At 47.5% G+C, this 14,856-nt stretch overlaps 1 protein-coding gene across 5 annotated transcripts in view; it reads left to right on the forward strand.

Moving 5' to 3' along the window:
- The window catches only part of EXOC7 (exocyst complex component 7), a 38,063-nt gene that overhangs the window by 19,204 nt on the left and 4,003 nt on the right, over window positions 1-14,856 (forward strand). For 2 of the 5 annotated variants that reach the window (XM_085854444.1, XM_085854445.1), the window contains 10 exons: window positions 418-570; window positions 1,921-2,019; window positions 2,117-2,179; window positions 2,274-2,340; window positions 2,552-2,590; window positions 2,958-3,020; window positions 3,957-4,077; window positions 4,307-4,402; window positions 5,342-5,405; window positions 7,031-7,072. In XM_085854444.1, the coding sequence (XP_085710570.1) occupies window positions 418-570; window positions 1,921-2,019; window positions 2,117-2,179; window positions 2,274-2,340; window positions 2,552-2,590; window positions 2,958-3,020; window positions 3,957-4,077; window positions 4,307-4,402; window positions 5,342-5,405; window positions 7,031-7,072 (807 nt within the window). Of the gene's footprint in view, window positions 1-417; window positions 571-1,920; window positions 2,020-2,116; window positions 2,180-2,273; window positions 2,341-2,551; window positions 2,591-2,957; window positions 3,021-3,956; window positions 4,078-4,306; window positions 4,403-4,691; window positions 4,844-5,341; window positions 5,406-7,030; window positions 7,073-14,856 lie in introns of all 5 variants that reach the window. The other 3 variants (XM_085854446.1, XM_085854447.1, XR_015051154.1) reach the window with 2 other exon arrangements.

Genomic DNA, 14,856 nt, shown 5'->3' on the forward strand with positions numbered 1-14,856 from the left:
TGGTGAGGATCCGGATCCAGCGACTAGAATATTTTTTTTTTAGTGATTCTTCCCCCATTGAGAGATTGGGCCAAAAACGAAATCTAGCACGATATTTCAAAAAATGTATTGGGCCCGAGATGTTCTCACGGATCAGGCATTGTGTGGCGGAGGTACGTGCTCCACCGAGCGCCCTTCCAGTTTATCCCTTGTGTTTAGCTTTTTCCCTAATCGCCTTCTGAATGACAACTGGACACTAAATGTTTCTGAAGAGGTCCCTGTGCTTGATATGTCAAAACTTTGAAGGATTATGTACAGCAGTTCTTGTTTCTCTTTCTCAAGTTTCCTTTTACCTTGTTTCCTAATCCTTTGATGTCAAGGCTATCTGTAACTCTTCTTCTCCCCTCCAAAGGTGGCTTTTTTTTTTAATGTATTTAGGATGCGTTGGATGGGTTGGTGGCAGAGGGAGATGGGATCCTGGCGGCCACACGGCGCTCGGTTATGCGACATGATTATTCAGCAGTTCTGACGATACTGCCGCTGCTGCGGCATCTCAAAGCGTGCAAAGTGGACTTTGACCTCGTCCTCCAGGTGTGAAAATACATCCTGTGCTCAACTTGTTAAATTCATCATACCAGTGTATTGTCGATTAGACATTGTTTGGTTTTGTAATGACGTTCTATATCGTGTTTATTTATATTGTACTGTATTGTGGATCGTCAATGTATTACAAAGAAACTTGGCCACAGGAGGAGACTATTTGTTTCATTGTGCCTGTGTTATATCCACACCCTCTGAAATTGGTCGAATGAACTTGGTTATCTTGTAGGTACTAACCTCATTCTCACCGTTAGCTTTATCTAATTTGTACCCCTTTTAAATTTACTGAGGTATCAAGTTGATCTCTCACCTGGGACTTCCACCAGGGTTCCAGCACACAATGGCCCCATTTTTTTTCTCTTTTTTTTATTTTTATTTTTTTCCAATAAATACCTTATGATATGCAGACTTGACACCTTGTTTTATGTCTGCACTAGAAAGACTGCATTCTTTGAGATGCAGCACCCCCTGCAGGCACTGTACTCAGGTTGGGTTTGAAGCCATGTCATGGATCGTCAATGTATACAGCATCAGGCAGCTTGGACTCGGAGATGGCAGCGCTTGAGTACGAAGGGCAGGGCAGGGTATGGCAGTGACTTTCTGGAATGGAACTGGGAGACGACATGATGGTGGTGGTGAGCTGCAACCTTGAAGCAGTAGAGGAACATTATTTGATAAATTGGGGGAGGTGATTTCATAGGGAGAAAAAGAGACAGACAAACGGGGATGTGTGTGCACAAGCTACATGTCAGTAAGAACCCTGGTCCTTGAAAAGTTGGTGGGGTGTGGAGGAGGCTCGGTTTGGTATCGGAAGCTTGCATTGGTTTTGGTTTTCTGCCACAATGTTATCCCGAACTTGCCCGAATACCTTGGTGAAGCCATTGTGCAATATTTAATAACTTTCTCGGTCATGGCCTCGATGGCTTTATTGGTCTGAGATGAATCCTGATTCAAACGTCGTCATAAGAAAGTCATTGCTAAGTTGCTGCCCGGCTAAAGCAGGGCTTGATGATGTACCACGGGATTGCTTCCAAATGTTAGCCTGAGGCTGGCACAAGTTGCAGATAGCAGAAGGAACATGCCGAATCCTTTGATGGCCAATTCCTAGTTCTGCATGCCTATTTTGTGTAGTGTCGCTTGATGTTTCATTCAACTCACTGCGGGTATGGACCAAAAAGGAGACCAAGCAAGATTGGTGTGGAGTCATTATCCTTTGCACAACATTCTTGGGAGGAGATGTATAGTCAAACAACCTGCCTGTTAAATGGTGCCGGCCCTTCTTCGTCGCACCGGATGTACAAGTTATAGTGAGGCAAACAACCAACATCTGCTCCCATGCAGGGAACAGCAGCCACGACGAAGAACAAACTACCCATGCTGATTGCCGCCATGGAGACCACGGGTGCCAAAGCCGTGGAGGGCTTTGCAGACAGCATCAAGGTTTGACAAATGTTCCTTTCCGCTTAGAACGTCATTTCTTGCCGTTTGCATTTGGTGCGCTTTCACGACCAAGCGCGTGCGTGTGAATATTCAACAGATGGATCCAGATAAGGAGTACAACATGCCCAAAGATGGTACTGTGCATGAGCTTACCAGCAATGTGAGTGAGCTATGCTCTGCATCAGTGGCTTCTTTGTCCTTGCTCAGCCCGAAATGTCACTTCACCCTATGTTCTCACCCTTTTGCTCTCTCAGGCCATTCTTTTCCTGCAGCAACTGCTGGACTTCCACGAGACCGCTGGAGCCATGCTGGCTTCACAAGGTAGGTGCTCATGGAAATACACCTTTCATACCTGTACACATGCACACACGGCACAGCCTTTCTCTTGCCAGTATGTTTTTAACAAGAGTAGCGATTTATCGCTGGGGAAACTTGCGCGGTACAATGCTGGAAACGGATCGTATGAACGGTGCAAAATGAAACGGCAATGCTTCCGGCTGTTGTTTGCCCGCCCCCCGTTTCCTTTGGGCAGTTTTAGGCTGTACGTTTAATATCCCTCTGGACCCTCGAGGTAAGTACACGCAAGCTGCTCACTTGCATGAGGCCTACAGAGCTCCACACATGCTGAACCGCATGCTGCACAGCGTCATGTGCACGATATGTCTCCTAACATTAGAGACTCGTCCATTGAGCATAACAAAGGGCATCGCTGTCCTGTACAATACCCTCGCCACATTGTGCTGTATGTGTATCATACCATGCTTTACTACTGTATCTGTACCACATTGTAACTCCTGGAATAGTTATTGTGCCATGTTGTACATTTCCTGTAATTTGATGTTCTACGGCTGTGCATTTGGTCCGTAACCAAACCACGCCGTGATGTACAATCCTGTATCGGTACCGTCTAATATTGTGTGCAAATCTGTCGTTTTTAGATAGCTCCAGCTCTGGCGGATGCAGTCCGGAATTCAGTCGCAAGCTCCTCAGCAGCTACGTGTGTACGTATGTACCTGACCGTAAACACGAATCGGGAACATCTCAGTTTTGTGATTGAGGTGGTGCTGTTTAACATTCCAGTTTTGCACATCTTGCGTTGCAATTACTGAAAAAACCCATGGCGATCTGTGTCGATGCAGTATTGCAAAAACACCGTTTGGCCTTGACTTTCCCATGGGTGTCTCTTAAAATAGGAACGGGAAGATAAAACCACTTTTGGGGAAACAAATCCTTCTGGGGTTTGCACGTTTTCTTGGAACGAGTCTTTCTCAGCTCCTGATTTGCCATGAACATGAACTGAGTAATGACCAAAATGACCGCAGCACAGAGAATGGAGGTTAAAAGCATAGATTAGAAAAGGCCTGTAGACTCTAAACTAGTATGGTGGTAGCCGAGTAGTGAGGAGACTGGTCTGGCATCCCAGTGGTTGTGGGTTGAAATTCGGTTCAAGGCCAAACAGCAGCAGTGGTATTACGATTTGGATCTCCAGACTCGAGAAAGGGCGAGAGAATCACGAGATTGTCATGACAATTTGTGTTTACTCATTCATGACTTTCAGGGAGGGGTTATTCAAAATGTGGGCAACATCAACTTGAATGGTGGCCCAGCTGGCAAGGCTGTTGTCTTTGGGTTGAGTAGCTATTCGTAGTTGATGTCTCAATCTTAAATCTGGATCTTCTCAACTACAAGGTTTTTTTTTTGGGGGGGGGGTTTAAACAATGGAAGGTTAATCTGGTCCATATGACGTGATATCAGTCCACGCTTCGTTGTTGACTCTGTGCCTTTGGGGCAACATGTGATGGACCTATGAAAAGGCAACACCACCCACATCCCCCTAACAAGAAATGCTGTGTGGTACATGGGAGTGCTGTTGTGGACAGTGAGTGATGAGGTCGTTCTCATGCATGTCGGATCATGCTCTGCATCTCTTTGTGCAGCCAAGGTGCTGGGAAATCTCCAGCTGAACCTGCTAAGCAAAGCAAAGGTTTATGAAGATCCTGGCCTCAGAGCTGTGTTTCTCATCAACAACTACAATTACACCCTGAAAGCTCATCAGAGGTATGCTGTGTGCATGAACCGCAAGTGAAATGTCTCTATCCATGTCCACCTGCAGTTCATTGCATCTGATACTCTCCACTCCCACCCCTACTCCTCCCTCTCCACCAGCACCGACATGTCCTTTCGAGAGTCTCAAAATAATTTGATGTTTCAAAAAGATTTGACTCCAAAAATGTTAGGTTCTGTCTTTTTTTGGAATCGAGCAAATCTGACGGTGGTGACATTTCAGATCCGAGCTACTGCAACTCGTCGAACTGACTCAGACAAACCTCGAGAGGATGTATGAGGAACTGATCGACGTGCAACTTGCTTTTTACCGGCACAGGTACAACCAGCACCGTAGGTTTACATGGCAACGAAAGTACTTTATTTTCGTGCATAATTAATTTCTACATGTTATGTTTGCAAAAAAAACAAAATCCCAGCAGCCTCTGTTTGTTATTATTTTTAAACAACCTCTCAGGTCTTGCTCCATCTGCTCCCTCAGCCCTCTGGCCTCCCCCACTCCTCCAGGACGCGCATGTTCTTCCCGTAGCCTGCTCATTGCTAAACTCCCAAAATCCAAACTGATTACCCACCTCACCTCTTTTGTTCCTCTTTTCTGTCGTTTGTAGAACCACCTTCCTGAAGCTGTTCAATCCCATTCTTTACTTTCAAGGCTTGAAGCAGGTGGTGCACCTCCCATCTTGTGCAGTCATATCTCATCCCGACCCACAGTATCTTCTACTCCCATTAGCCCGACCTAATCCAACCCTCTTACTTGCAGGTGACTGTGTTTCCTCTCCTCCTCCCTCTCCCTTTTTTCCTGTTTGACCATACCCTTGCTTGTTGCGTCCAACTGCCCCGGTGTTGTTATTTGCCCTTTTGCTCCGGGTCACATGGCTTCTTCACGAGTCTCGATCTTGCACGGTAAAAGCGATGGTAGAATTCCCGATGTTGCATCCTCCTTCTCTCACAACCTTCTTTGCATTCTCTCCCCCCTCTTCCTTCCTTGTTCCCACATATTTTTCTCAATCCACTCTCATTTCCTCATCTCTTGCACCTGATCCATGTAGATGACCTCTCATCGCCTTTTACTGTGGCTAACCATAATCTGTGCAATGACAACTGGAAATTAAACTTTAAATATTATTAATGCTGTTACTGTCACAATGCTTTTCTTTTATGCTTCACTTCATGTTCTTCCTGCAATGGAAGGGTGCACTGCTGGTTGCCTAACCTGGTTGGATATTTCCTGGATATACTTTTCCTCTTGTATTTGCAGTTGGAACAAAGTTCTGGATCACATCTCCGACCGAAACATGCCGATGCTTCAGCCTGGAGGCAAGGTATGGCTTGTTGCACTCTCAGGGACGGGACGAACACGTTTATTTTTAGGTTATTTCTCTGAAATAATCTGAGTGGGTTCCGGTATCCGTCCGTACGTATGTTGACATTTGACTAAAACATCTCACAAACTACCCGACCGATTGTGGAGCAAATTTGGTACGATGCATCAGGACAGCAAGGTCTCATGGGGTTGTGTTCCCCATCCGGATGTGTCCCCTATAAAGGGGGTGAAGGAGGGGTTTTACCACAAATATTAGGATTTCATTCAACAATCTTCTCAGAAACCACCAAGCATCCAGACCAAATGTGCCAGGAAAGACCGAGACCATATCCAAACCTCAACTTGTGCTCCTCATGGCCGTATCTCCCCTGGAAATGGGGTCAGGGGCCCCCTACCAAAATCCCTCTTTTTTTTTCTTTTTTTTTTTCTTCTCATTTTCATGAAAACATCTCCACAACTACCTGAGCAATACGGACCAAATTTTGTACAATGCATCAGGACAGTAAGGTCTCATGGGGTTGTGCTCCCCATCTGGATCTACCCAAAAAGAGGTGGTATATTTGATAACGGAGCCTAGCTCCAGGAAAGTGTAATTCATAGGTGTCCTCACTGTATAACTAGGCAAGGTAAGGACAGGGTGGGGCAGTAGAACTTTAATGGCTGTGTCAGTGTCTTGTGTGTGACAAAACAAACTTCACCACGGCTCGTGCTGCTTCGAGAGGTGCCATGATGCCAGCCAGGCCACGTGACGTCACCACGATGGCGGCTGCATGCCTTGTGATTGGCGGTCCCGGACTGGAGGTGAAGGATGTTGTGGGGAAATGTGATTAAAAAAAAACCATGTACTGATGCTCGCAAGTCTTTGAGAGGGCTTTTAGCAGAACCAGCAAAGCATTGGGACACTTTTGTAGCTGTGTGACGTGATATTGCAATCCCAGAATGTCCAACCCAAGGACCCGGGGATTGAGCCCTGCTTGCCATACTCTGGACACTTGATCACCCTGTAGCCTTGAACACCTTCCCTCTCCCCTCACCCTTTGTGTGTGAATGATATTAAATGCTCGTGGTGAACCGAGGTCTATATATCTGAATTAAGTGTGCAGCTATTTATTTCTCTTCCCATCTATCTTTCGTGCTGGAATCTCCCCATGTACGTTATCTCATTGTCATAAACCTTTTTTTCGATTTCATAAGAACGTACCAATCTAATTCCCACCCTCCATGTGCTTACAAACTGCCTGGGCCTATTGGAAATTCCTGGGAAAACTTAAATATGGTTAAAGAAACTCATTAAGAGACGAGCGGGTTAAATCCGACCCAAGAAGCTGCTTTTGGTTTTCTGGCAAATGAAGTTATTCGTTGGGGGGGGTAACTATTTTCAGGGTGTTTCCTAACTTTCCTTTTTTGGTAACTGCATGAGAAATTGCATTCACAAACTTCAAATAGATGTTGTCCTGTTGTACCTGCCGGTGACCAATTGTGCAGATCTTAAAACTGCATTTGGGTTGTGAGTACTGGTAAGGGGGGGTCAATGCCAGGTGATTGTAAATATAATGGTTTATCAAGTCTCCATTGTCTTTGATCATCACTTGACTGTGTTTATGCCTTTTGTTTGAGCTGCAGCTGAAAGACAAGGAACGACAACTCATCAAGGAGAGGTTTAAGGTAAAGGGTTGCGTCGTTCTTTCCACCGATTCTAATTAACCTGTTCTTGGCCTTGGTAAGAAAAGCTTAGTATACGGTATATGTATTGAAATTTGTATATGGTTGAGGTGTTGAAAATGTAGCTATATCAAAACAAGCTTGTATTATAGAAAGTTCCATCACTGCCAGTGAAATCCTTTTAAAAATCAATTAATTTGCACATGGGCATCAATGTCAGGTCAGGTCAGGCAAGATAAGATCTGTGACTTGCTACAGGTCCCATGCAAACCTGCACTAACCTGTTTCATGGTGAGGAGGGTGTACGGTATGGACACCCAGCAGGATTACAGACAAGACCTGCCAAAGAATTAGGAGCTCCTTGTGAGCTAACGGCCATCCATATCTGGTGCCCAACTGTGTCTGTGGATGTCCTCCTGCAGTTGGGTTACCTTTTTTTGAGGAGATGGTGGCAGGATTTGCGCTCCGGCCACCGTAAAAACATTTAATTCCACAAAATGCAAAGAAAACCGAAAACCCACTCCATGGGAGTACTTCACAGGGTAGCTCACTGGATGACGGGATTGGAGCAAAGCCTTCAGGACCCCCGTTCTTTGATTATGGGAGGAAAAGCACAGGGTAACCTTCTTGGAACGAGTTGTGGTGTATCGGGGTGGCTCTGAGGTGTCAACCACCAGACGGCAGTCTCCTCAGGTTAACCTGAGGCGGTCCCTTCGGGTGGGTGCCTGGAATTAATGTACTCTCCCCAAGAGGATGATCACCGTCTCTGCTATCACCTGAGGTCCAGCATTTCAACATCAGTATTGCAGCACTCTGAAGTTGAGAGACCAGATAGTGGTGAGATCATGGCAGGTGGTTACACCTACGACTGGTCTGGTCTTCCTGATAACCGGGTTACCATTGCCAAAGGAGTTGCTGCAGCTGTGTGCAATAAGCTGACTCTCATGATAATTGAGGTAACGCTGGTTAATGAGCGCATTATGAGAGTCATTTCCCCTGCTCTCTGTATATGCTCTGACTGATGTGGGTGATCACACTGTGATGGAGGCATTCAATGCAGCACTTGAGTCTGTGGATGATCAGTGCCCCAGGTGAGATACTCTTCTCGTCTTGAGGGATTTCAATGTATTTTACTGGCACTGATAGGGATGGTTATGAGACGTGTCGGGTTCCATGGGTCGAGAACTGTGAACCAGAATAGCACTAAGTTCTTTGACTTTGCAAAAAGTCATGGACTTGGGGTGGCTAGTTCATAGTTTCAGCGCCCACAGCCTCATCACTGGACTTCTTATTCCAATGCTGGTGGTGTGGCAAAGGAGATCAACCATGTGCTTGTTGATGTTGCTGGAGGATGTTCCAGAATTGCAGGGTCTACCAGAGTACTCAGTTCATCAATACCGATCACAGGCTTGTTGGAGCAACTCTGAAGTTTCAGCTCAAATCCAGAATAGTACCATCCCATTTTGGCTGGATGTTGGCAAGCTCAAGGATAAGAGGGTTCCTGAGGAGTTTGCAAACAGGCTGAATGGGGATTTGGGGGGAGGTGTGTGTGTGTGTGTGTGTGTGTGTGTGTGTGTGTGTGTGTGTGTGTGTGTGTGTGTGTGTGTGTGTGTGTGTGTGTGTGTGTGTGTGTGTGTGTGTGTGTGTGTGTGTGTGTTTTTTTCAGGGAATCCTGAAGAGTTGTGAAGTGCCTTCAAGATTATCATCTTTGGCGTTGCCGGTGGATGGCTTGGAACCCACCGTCAAGCAAAGAAGAACTTTGTCTCCCAAGGGACATTGGATACCATTGACCAGAATCACAGGGCCATGTTTGATTGCAGAGCTGAGCTGTTCAGGGAGCTGAGGCATAAAACTGTACGTGCGCTTAAGGCGGACAAAGAAACCTATGTGCGAGGAATCTGTGAAGGAGTAGAGCATCACCTGTGGTCAGGTGATTCTTGTCCTGCTTACAGAGGAATTTGTGCATTGCATTCTTCTAAGTCCATCCCTTGGTGTACTGCAGTTAGGGTGGAGGGTGGTGAGCTCTTGACAGAGGAGTCTGAAGTGAAGGCCCGCTGGCGGGGTTACTTTGAGCGGTTGCATCAGGCTGACCCGCCAGCTGTTGAGTTGGATGTCAGGGGTGTTATTACTCCGATTATTGACCCTCAAATCAACTATGAACCACCTTCGTTTGTGTAAGCACAGGCTGCGGTGAACCATTGAACCAGTTGAAATGTGTATATATTGTTACGAATTTCGGTCCGCCCGGTGTGCAATCGGCCACGTAACTCAAATCGCGACCGCGTCGCCCACCGGAACGGAAAATTCAGTCGTGACCCTCCGTGGAACTACCGCCAGGAGCGAATCACGGGTGGGTCTTTCGACCCCACCACAATCGTGCCAATCGGCCACCCATGCAGGATAGGGTTGTTCGCCAAACTCGACTTACCTAAGTACCTGCGCGGGTAGTTAACCGGGCGATCGTACCTCGCCGCTGGCCGGCCTAGGACACGAACCGCTTAAGCGGTCCGTTCCGTGCTTCAGTGCTAACCGAGCGGTGTTATCGCCGGCCCGACGGACGTGATTATTTACCGGGTGCTTACACCCTTCTACCAATTCCTTCCGTGATGCAAGATGGAACTTTCAAACGAGGGAAAGGACGCAACGAAACGGGGAACAGTTCGACAAGCACATTTATTGCACACTCGTACATTTATTATACAAGCACATATGCAGTCAGGAATGCAAAACACTAACATGCACGTATACAGAACAAAAGCAAAGCAAAAGGTGCTACGACCGTCTATAAGCAATTATGTACAGTCATTTGTATGGTTTTACTTACGGGACTCGGTGCCACAACACGCATTCAAAGAAAAAGCAAGAAAAGCCCCCTCATAGACAAGGGAGTCAGACTGGGCCCATGGGCCTAATGCGCGTGGAACCTGGATGAGCGGCCAGGTCCACGAGACCGAAGGGTCTTACCCGCGCCCTCGTGGCGCGATGGTGGGCAAGCCGCGATGTCAGCGTAGCTGCGCCTGGCTTCGTGCCCCTGGCGTGGTCGGTGAGCTCTCTCCGGCGCTCCCCGTCTGCCTTTCCCATCGGCTTCGAGCTCAGTCTCCCGACTTGACTGCCCCGCCGACACTGCATTCGACTTGACTGCCCCGTCTCCCGCTTCTCCAGACTACCGACACACTGCAGACTTGACTGTCCTGACTCACGCTTCTCCAGACTGCCACTCCACCGACTCCAGACTTGGCTGCCACGACCGACACACTTGACTGCCGACACTCCGCTGCTCCCACTTGACTGCCGACACTCCGCCGCTCCCACTTGACTGCCGACACTCCGCCACTCCCACTTGACTGCCGACACTCCGCCGCTCCCACTTGACTGCCGACACTGCTGCTGCCACTCCACTGCTCCCACTTTTCTGCCACTTGACTCCCGACACTGCTGCAGCCACTCCACTGCTCCCACTTTTTCTGCCACTTGACTGCCGCGAGCTGCGTTGTGCTCGCGCTTATATAGGCCGAGCGAGGAGTGTATATGCAAATTTCTGGATCACAGCGGGTTCGGAGGCGGGGCCACACCACCCTGATGCTCAGCCATTGGGCGGATGAAAAGGGGGCGTGAAGCATTCCTGATCCGCTTTTCGAGGCGAAAGGAACGCATTCGCAACCCATGGTACGACGTGTGGTAGAAAGGCGGAGGTGGTGGGAGTTTGCTGCGGTGGTTTGGGAAGGGTGTTGGTGGTGGCGATTTGGTTGCTGGCGGGCGTCGTTTGAGAATGGCGGTGAAGCGATGTTTGCAGGGTGGAGTTGTGGAGGTAAAGATGCGAAGGTGGTGGTGTTTGAGTTGTAGTTGTTTGGGAATGTTAGTGGTGGCGATTTGGTTGTTGGGGGATGATTGGTCCAAAATAATGATAGAGAAAAGAAAAATGGCTAACTCAAAGGATCGCAGCCCGGTGAACACAGATATTCCCTCTAAACAACGGTGGGGAAATCCAACTACACACTTACTTATCGTCATAACTGATCTAAGGACCCTTTATGGTGGTCTGCGAATTTCCACAGCCGTAACAATATCTACAGGGTGTCCCAAAAAAATATACAACTTTTCATCTGCAAAGAGGATGGTCATAACATTTTTTTTTTAAGATATATGGCTGGATAGAAAGCTGAAAGGTTGAAGTTTATTGTACCAATGTCAAAATTGCCACCAAAATTTAAATTTTGGTATAGAATCGTCGTTTTCTTTCAGACCACATGTTCGACGTCGGCTCCACGTTGTCCGATCACTGCCTGCAAACGCGTTGTCATGTTCTCCATCACTTTGGGAAACGTTTCCTGAGGAATGTTCTGGATTTCTCAGTGGATGTTTTCCTTCAGCTGATCAAGAGTCTGAGGCCGAGGGTTTCCATAGATCCTGTCCTTGAGATACCCCCACAAAAAGAAGTCTGGAGGAGTAAGGTCAGGGGAATACGGTGGCCACTCAACGTCTTCGTAGAGGGAGATAAAGCGGCCCTCAAAATGTTGGGTGAGAAAACGCCTTGTTTCCCTGGCTGTATGGGGCGGTGCCCCATCCTGCTGGAACCACTGGGTTCTCATCTGGATCAGGTTGTTTCTCCTATGGCCTGAGTACGTAGCTCAGGCAGATAGAATTCCTGAATCATTTCGCGATAGTTCCTCTGGTTTACCGTGCAAGTGCGTCCCTGGTCATCTTCAAGGAAGTATGGACCAATTATCCCATACCAACCAACCGCCACCCACATGGTGACTTTGAGAACAGATCGAGGCACCAGTTCAGTTGATGCAGTACCAGGATTTTCAGTTCCCCAGTACCGAAAGTTTTGCTTGTTTACCTCCCCGGACAAGTGAGTATGGCATTCGTCCATCATGGGAAGTTTTTTGCGGAAGTCTGCATCTTCCTCCAACTTTCCTGAGAACCAATTTGCAAAGTCGTCGTTTGTGTTTCTGTTGATCAGTAAGCACCGTTTCCGTTTGAATTTTGTATGGAAAGGCATGAATGTCTTGGCGAAGGATCCTCTGAACGGTGCTCTTATGAATGTTTGTCTCGGCAGAAAGTCGTCGAATCGATTTTTTTGGACTCTGAACGACCACCTATCTCATCTCACCATTTCCACATTTTCTTCACTACGACCTGTCCTCTTCCAACCACTGTGACCCTTGTGAAGGTCACAGATGGTTCCCACATTGGTAAACTTTGCGATGGTGCACTTTATTGTCTGAAAGTTTGGTGCATGGTGCATGGCGCAAGAGGATACCGAAATGTCTCGAGTGAAGACGTTGCACCTGTATGACACTTTTCGTCTGGTGCCAAAGTTAAACAATTTTTGTCCGTTGTTGTACGGTCAGTCTTGGCATTTTTCTGGCGCTTGCTTGGGATCAAAATAAACTTCAGGGTCTCTGCAACAAGAAATGAAGTATTAGTGACAAAATTACTGCATTTTTAGGATCAACGAAGCATTTTAAAAGTTTTTTTTTTGGGACACTATATATATATATATATATATATATATATATATATATATATATATATATATATATATATATATATATATATATATATATATATATATATATTGTTGTAGATTTCCACCCGTTCGGCGTGCGCACGACCTTTTCAGCCCAATCCAGACCGTACGTTCACCGAACGCGACAATCTAGTTCACCCAGACAATCTTCTGGACAAACGCCGAAACCCAGCTACAGGTATTTTTAATACACCATAAACCAGCAAAGTCTTCTGTCCACGCGCTACAGGATCAATCGCCGAATTATAGATATACCTCACCATTTGCGCGGACAGAAATACCGGGAGTTTATACCTCGACGGGACCTGCACGAAAACGAGCTGCTTAAGCAGCTCGTTTTGTATGCGAAGCCGAGCGGTTTTAATTCGCCAAGTCCCGTCAGACCAGATGTACGTTTATCGGCTTTAAAAGCCAGCTAATTCTCCGTACGCACCATAGCAGTCAATGTAATGAAACGACACGACGAGCAGGTTTTACGTTCAAACAATGGGGGATTTATTTTCACACGTAAGCAGTCAATGAATGGGGATAGGGGACAAGACGCATGCAAAAGCCTACAGCCAATTTCTATCGGAATGCAAGTATATACAGGCACTTAACAATTCTACTTATAAGACAGGGTCCACAGACTTCCATGCAAAACCCAAGAAAGAACAGAATCAGGCTCGTGAGCCTTTAATGCACTCAGGGCCGGGATGACCAGAACAGGCCCTGAGAGACCGGGCAGGTTACCTCGTCACCCTTGTGGTGACTCGATGGGTCTTTGTTATCGGCGACCCCTGGTGTCTCCGTTCGGTCCGGTGCGTCGCGAACGCGCCAGTCGCTTGGGCAGCTTGACGAGCAGCTTGTACGGTTCCCCTCGGTCGTCCGGCCTTCACTGCGGCCTGGTCGGTCGGGCCCAGCCGACGACGCGCTTGAGGAGTGAACGGGTCTTTCTCCCGACCACTTCAGGGTCGGTTGCGCAGATCCCCCGAGCTCCGACTGGCTCCCTTGGTTGCGCTGGCGAAGCTTCCAGCGACCTGCGGACTTGGCTGGCTCCCTTGGTTGCTCTGGCGAACTCTCCAGCGAACTGCGGACTTGGCTGGCTCCCTTGGTTGCGCTGGCGAACTCTCCAGCGAACTGCGGACTTGGCTGGCTCCCTTGGTTGCGCTGGCGAACTCTCCAGCGAACTGCGGACTTGGCTGGCTCCCTTGGTTGCGCCGACAAACCTTCCAGCGAACGAACTCCACTGCTCCGACGACCCAACTGCTCGGCGGACAGCCGAATGTCCCACTCGCCAACTCCTCAACTCCCCATTGGTGTCTCTGCTCGGCTTTTTATAGCCCCAAGGGGAGGGGCCGCTGTGGGCTTCACCACCCGAAATCAGCACTTTTCACCTTTGAACCTTCACCCAGGCTGTACCCGCCCTCTCACACGCGGACGTGGTTGAAATCGCCGATCACGCGCGGACGTGGTTGAAATCGCCGATCACGCGCGGACGTGGTTGAAATCGCCGATCCCGCGCGGACGTGGTTGAAATCGCCGATCCCACGCGGATGGGACTTTTCCGCTGCCGAGGAGGATGTGATGGTATTGCGATCAGAAGATGTTTGTTTGTTTAAAATAAAAGATAGAGAAAGAATAACGGCGAACTCAAAGATGCACAGCCCGGCACACGAATAATTCCCGTTATACTTGGGTGGGGAAATCTAACCTGGAACACACACTTATCGAAATAACTGATCTCTGGGGAACCTGAATGGCGTTCTGTGAATTTCCACCACCGTAACAATATATATATATATATATATATATATATATATATATATATATATATATATATATATATATATATATATATATATATATATATATATATATATATATATATATATACAAACAATATAAAAAAATATATCTATATATTTTTTTTTCATGGAAATGGCCCTTGTTGGACTACTAAATATAGGATTAGCTTGGATCCCCCATTAAATGCATGTTTAGCTTGGTTGTGTGGTAAAATGGGCGTTACATGTGTGTTGGGAGATGTAAGAGGCTGTATTATTGTTTGTGTGGTGGTGGTGGAACGAGAGCTCCCTCTTCTTCTTCCCCATCCCAGACGAGGCCCCGCCCAGTCGGCTGAGAGGGTGTGGCCAAAAAGAGGAAGTGAAGCTAAGGGGAGGAGTTTGTCGGCTTCGTAAAGGGGGAGGAGCCAGTGGCTCGGAGCGAGCGAACGAAGACCTCGTGAACAGGTTCCGTTTGGCAGAAGTAC

The sequence above is a fragment of the Eptatretus burgeri genome, chromosome 14, assembly GCF_056783735.1.
Source record: "Eptatretus burgeri isolate ZD-2024b chromosome 14, Ebu_testis_v1, whole genome shotgun sequence".
In the NCBI taxonomy this organism is placed as follows: domain Eukaryota; kingdom Metazoa; phylum Chordata; class Myxini; order Myxiniformes; family Myxinidae; genus Eptatretus; species Eptatretus burgeri.